General features: G+C 44.4%; 1 protein-coding gene across 1 annotated transcript; it reads right to left on the bottom strand.

The window, feature by feature from the left end:
• LOC109837417 (cytochrome P450 89A2-like) lies at positions 2,969–4,365 on the bottom strand. The gene has a single exon (XM_020405653.1). The coding sequence runs from the start codon at positions 4,239–4,241 to the stop codon at positions 3,225–3,227; it is 1,017 nt and encodes a 338-aa protein (XP_020261242.1). The 5' UTR covers positions 4,242–4,365; the 3' UTR covers positions 2,969–3,224.

Genomic DNA, 5,544 nt, shown 5'->3' with positions numbered 1-5,544 from the left:
CTGCAAGTCATCACCATTATCTTCAAAGAACATACCTTTAATGTTTTTGTCTTCATCGGTCCATTTCCAATAATCTTCTTCATCGAACTCCACGTCTCTTGAAATGATCATCTTCTTTGTAACTGGATTGTAGAGCTTGTATGCTTTTGTCCTCCTCTCGTACCCAATGAATATGCACTTTTCTCCTCGATCGTCCAGCTTCTTTCTTTTCTGCTCTGGGACGTGTGCATATGCAATGCACCCAAACACCTTCAGGTGGTTGACGCTTGGTATGATGTTGCTCCACATCTATAATGGTGTCTTGAACTTTACGCTCTTTGTCGGACATCGGTTGAGGAGGTAAACTGCACAATCCACGGCTTCAGCCCAGTAAGTCTTCGGCAGGTACTTGCTCTTCAACATGCTTCTGACCATATCAAGAATGATACGATTCTTCCGCTCTGCTATGCCATTCTGTTGTGGTGTGTAGGCGGCAGTGAGTTGATGAATTATCCCGTACTGCTTGTTGAAATTATTGAATGCCTTCGAAGTGTATTCTCCGCCTCGATCTGATCGGAGCACCTTGATGTGGTACCCACTTTGCTTTTCTACCATCTCCTTGAATTCTTTGAATTCCTCTAGGGCTTCGAATTTCTCCTTTAAGAAATAAACCCATGTTTTTCTGCTATAATCATCAATAAATGTGAGAAAGTACCTATTTCCTCCAAGAGAGATGACTTCAAATGGTCCTGCAATATCTGTGTGGACCAATTATAGCAGCTCTGTTGCTCTTCTTGACTTTCCAACTTCAAAACTTCTTCTATGTTGCTTGCCCTTCATACAACCTTCACATAGCTGGTTCGGATGATTGATTTGCGGCAATCCTTTCACCATTTTCTCCTTCCACAGAAGATTTAGGCCACTGAATGCGAGATGCCCAAATCTCAAATGCCAGAGCCAAGACTCATCCTTCATAATCATCTTTAAGCACTTAACAGAGTCAGTATGAATATTTAAGGTAAACAGTCTATTTCGAGACATGTTCACCTTTGCAATTACTTTATTTTTATTCTTGATAGTGAGGGAAAGGTCTTTTAGATGTATATCATAGCCTCTTTCAAGGAGCTGGCCTAGACTCAAAATATTATTTCGTAGTGCTGGAACATAATAGACGTCAGAGATGTACCTATTCTCGCCCGTCTTTGTCTGGATCATTATCTTGCCCTTGCCTTTCACTGGAATCTTTGACTGATCTCCAAATGTGACATCTCCTTGTACCATCTCGTTCAGCTCGGTGAAAAACTCCTTGATGCCGCACATGTGGTTACTAGCACCTGAATCCAGATACCAGATATCTTTATTCTTGCTTTCACTCTCCTGGTACGTCAGCAAGACTGTTGAAGTGTCTGGCTGCTCCCTTTCTACAAAGTTACTTCTTTCTGCCACTTGGTTTGATTTCTCCCAACATTCGTAGCTGAGATGACCGTATCTCTTGCACTTGTAACACCGTGGCTGAGATTTTTCCTCCTGGTATTTTCTTCCTTGTCCTCGTCCTCGTGCGCCACGACCTCGTCCTCGATCAAACGATCATTCACGATCTCCATTTCGATCTTGATTTTCATGGCCTCCTTGGTACTGTCTCCTACGACCTTGCTGGAAGTTTGAGCCACCTCGAAAGGAGCCTCTGCCTCTGTAGCCTCCACGTCCTCTTCGACTATCTTCTTTGATAGTCATCTTACTCTGCAAGCGACCTTGTTGGAAGTTTGAGCCACCTCGAAAGGAGCCTCTGCCTCTGTAGCCTCCACGTCCTCTTCGACTATCTTCTTTGATAGTCATCTTACTTTGCAAGGTTTGTTCTAGATTCTCCGCTTGATTTGAACTAATGTTTATATCTTGTTCATAAGCTTGCAGAGAACCTTGCAGCTCATCAATAGAAACTTCGGAAAGATCTTTAGACTCTTGTATTGCCGGAATAATATATTTGAATTTAGAGTCTAAAGTCCTAAGTATCTTCTCCATAATTCTTACATCATTAATTGCTTCTCCATTTCTCTTCATTTGATTAGTTATTGTCTGAACTCTACTAAAATAGTCTGATATTGATTCTGTAGCTTTCATCTTTAAATTTTCAAATTCAACTCTTAATGCTTGGAGGCGTACCTTTTTGACTCTTTCCGCACCTTGATAGGATTTTTGTAAAATCTCTCATGCTTCTTTAGAGGACAGGGCATTGGAAATCTTCTCAAACGCTGATTCATCTACACCTTGGAATATTAGGAACAATGCCTTTTTGTCTCTTTTTCTAATCTCCTTCAGCTCACTCTTCTGTGTAGCGGTGAGAGTTGCTTCTGCTGCAGGTGACTCTGGTTCAGTGTAGCCATTCTCCACGAGCTCCCACAAGTCTTGCGAGCCGAGCAAGACTTTCATCTGGATACTCCAGTTATCGTAATTGGTCTTCATCAGCTTCGGAATCTGTGGCTGGATCATGTTCGCCATCTCGTACACGAGCACCTTCGATTGGCCCGACTAGATCGAACCTGGCTCTGATACCACTTTGATGGAATTTGAAGAACACGATCCTCTACACAAAGGAAACTTTTATTAATAGAACACTAGGGAGTACAATACTTGCTCTTACAAGAGCACCAAAGGAAACTTTTATTAATAGAACACTAGGGAGTACAATACTTGCTCTTACAAGAGCACCTCACTTTCATATAACTTTTTATTTTGATGAACACTCACACAAGCCTACACTACACACTCAAGCTTTCAAGCTTACTTCTTGCTTGCTTGCTTAAATGAGAGCCCAAGACCCCTATTTATAGTTGCTTAAGAGGGCTAGGAAGTGTGTGGAAGAAACAATCATAGCCATACATTATTACCACATTCTACACAGTACACACTTCTTCTTTCTACATCCTTCTATAATTTTCTCTTAAAAATATCTTTCTTCCACATTTGTTGAGTACACACTTCTTCTTTCTACATCCTTCTATAATTTTCTCTTAAAAATATCTTTCTTCCACATTTGTTGAGAAGCTTCCATTGTATTGGGCTTAGATGAAATGGAATTGGGCTTTTATTTTCCTTGGGCTGAAAATAGATTGTGCTTTGTAATGGGCTGGGGTTGATCTTCAACAGTTCTAAGCGAGAAGCGATAAAAACAGAACTGACATAACCGTTCCTGAATCTACTCAAGGGGAAATTGCCAACAGAAACCACCAGCGATTCCTACAGTACATCTACAGCTTGCTCCCTCGAGGGAAAATTCGAGCACGCAGAGGCTTCTTCATCATGACCGTGAATTCGAACTCTTCCGACAAATCAATCTCCTCCCCTTCCACCGCCTTCCATTCAAACTCCCTCACCAAATTCGCCAGAAAATACTCCAGATGCAGTATGGCAAGCCCGTAGCCCGGACAAATCCTCCTTCCCGCTCCGAAAGGCGCCATCTTGATCTCCCTGCTCCCCGTTACGTCCACCACTTCACCGGAGAAATCACCGCCTCTCATAAACCTCTCCGGTCTGAAATCCATCGGATCCTCCCACACTCTCTCATCCCACCCCAACTGCGCGACGTTGACGTGCACCTCTGATCCTCTGGGTATCAGGTACTTGTTCAGCTCCACATCCTGCGACGCTCTATGCGGCAGTACAAAGTGGCCTGGCGGGTGTCGCCTCAGCCCCTCCATGATCACCGCCTTTAGGTACGGCATCTTCTTCAAGTCCTCTTCCTTAATCTCGTCCTCGCTCGCGGGTATCGCCCTCCCGACCTCCTCCGCTAGCTCCTTCTGTATTTCCTGGTTCTTCACTACCTCGGCCATGATCCACTCCAACCCATTCGACGTCGTATCGGTACCTCCGCTGAGAAGCTCGTGGCACAGGTTCACGACCTCTTCCTCGCTAAGCTTCCTCCCCCCCTCTTCGGGGATCTCCACGTCGAGCAGGGAGTCAACGTAACAGTACGGAACAAATATTTGATCACCAAGATCTCCTAATTTATTAGTTCGCTTGAGCTTCGAATTCCCTTCTTTCCGCGCCCTTATCAAAGGGGTGAAGATCTCCGCCTGCCTCCTCCTAATCCCTACAATCTTGTCCCACTTCTTGCGGAAAACAACCTTGGCGACCCTCGGGAGGAAACCGAAGAAGTTGAACCTCGTGAAGAGCAGTAGCAGAGAATACTGGATATCCCGTATCTCTTTAATCTGCTCCTCGTCGAGTTTCTCTCCGAAACACAAGGCAACCAGCAAGCAAAACATGGCGAAGCTCAACTTCTCTCTGAGTACGACTACACCCTCTCCTCCTCGAGTACTGGCCTGCAGCCTGTTGACGAGTAGTTTGGAGGCCCAGCTACGTGCGGCGGCGAATGACGCGAGAGGGATGAAGCATCTCCGAGGCGAGATTGCGTCGGAGCAAGCGCCATAGAGAACCGTAGGGCGCTGAGCTTATGTCATGTCCGTCGCAGGTTAGGTATACGTTAGGCTCCTTAACGGGCGGGCGGTCTGCAATGGCCGGGCCGAGCTGAACCAGAGCTCGGTGGGCGATGTCGCGGTCCTCGATGAAGATAGTGGGATGGGGGGGAGTTTGCAGGGAGATGATGGGCCCGTAGGTTTTGTGGAGCTCATGGATGACTTGTTCGAGTTGGAACAAAGATTTCTTATGGAAGATTATGTTCTTAGCGAAGAAAGCTATGGTTGATGGCCCTGGAGGGAGGGAGGGAGCTTTCGTTTTGAGTTTCGAGAGGAGGAAGGGGAGAGAGAGGGTGAGGGTGAGGAGGATGACGATCCAAGGTTCCATGATTTGTGGCTGCAAGTTCTGCTTCCGGTTTGGATAGATATTTGACAGTTTCTTTGATGGGCAGAAGAGGGCAACGGGAATTATTGAGTTACGAGAAGTGGTCACAATTGTCGAGCATGGTGCCACGTGTTGCTCGGCGGAAGGTAGAAATTATATTTTGTTGTTATCCGCGTGATTATCTTTCATACTTAGACTTTAGTTTTGTTTTGTTGCAACCTATTCCAATAGGTCCTTGCGATTCACCACTATAATTTTTTTTTTAATATGATGAGTCTTGGTGACCCTACTTTTTTTTTTATGAATGGGAGTAACAAATGAGTATTAATCCTTGATGATTAATGCTCTTCATCGTCATCATTTGTTGACTTCCGAGGGATCTCCTTGGAGGATTAATGCTCAATTTATTTCTTCTATATCTTAATCCTTGATGCTCCCAATTCATGAAATAATCTCTCATGTTCTCATGTCTACGTACACCTTTCCCACCTGCGGGGAAGTTCATATTATGTTTTTTTTTTTCCTTCCCTCTCAAAAGATCTTATATCATAGGCCTTTTTTCCCTTCACTCTCAAAAGTTCATATTTCTGCCTAAATTTAGGCGGGCCATCTAGTATTTTTGGCTCAGCACAGGAACAAAACGAAGGCCGAAAGAGAAGCCCAGAACCAACAAGTGGCTCAGAACATAAAATACCCGACCCGTGACGTAACCCTACCCATTAATTCAACTTAAAACCCAAAAAAAAAAAAAAAAAAAAAAAACCTAAT

Source organism: Asparagus officinalis, chromosome 4 (assembly GCF_001876935.1).
Source record: "Asparagus officinalis chromosome 4, Aspof.V1, whole genome shotgun sequence".
Taxonomy (NCBI): domain Eukaryota; kingdom Viridiplantae; phylum Streptophyta; class Magnoliopsida; order Asparagales; family Asparagaceae; genus Asparagus; species Asparagus officinalis.
The sequence above is the reverse complement of the archived record's forward strand: the minus strand, read 5'-3'. Positions and strand labels throughout refer to the sequence as shown.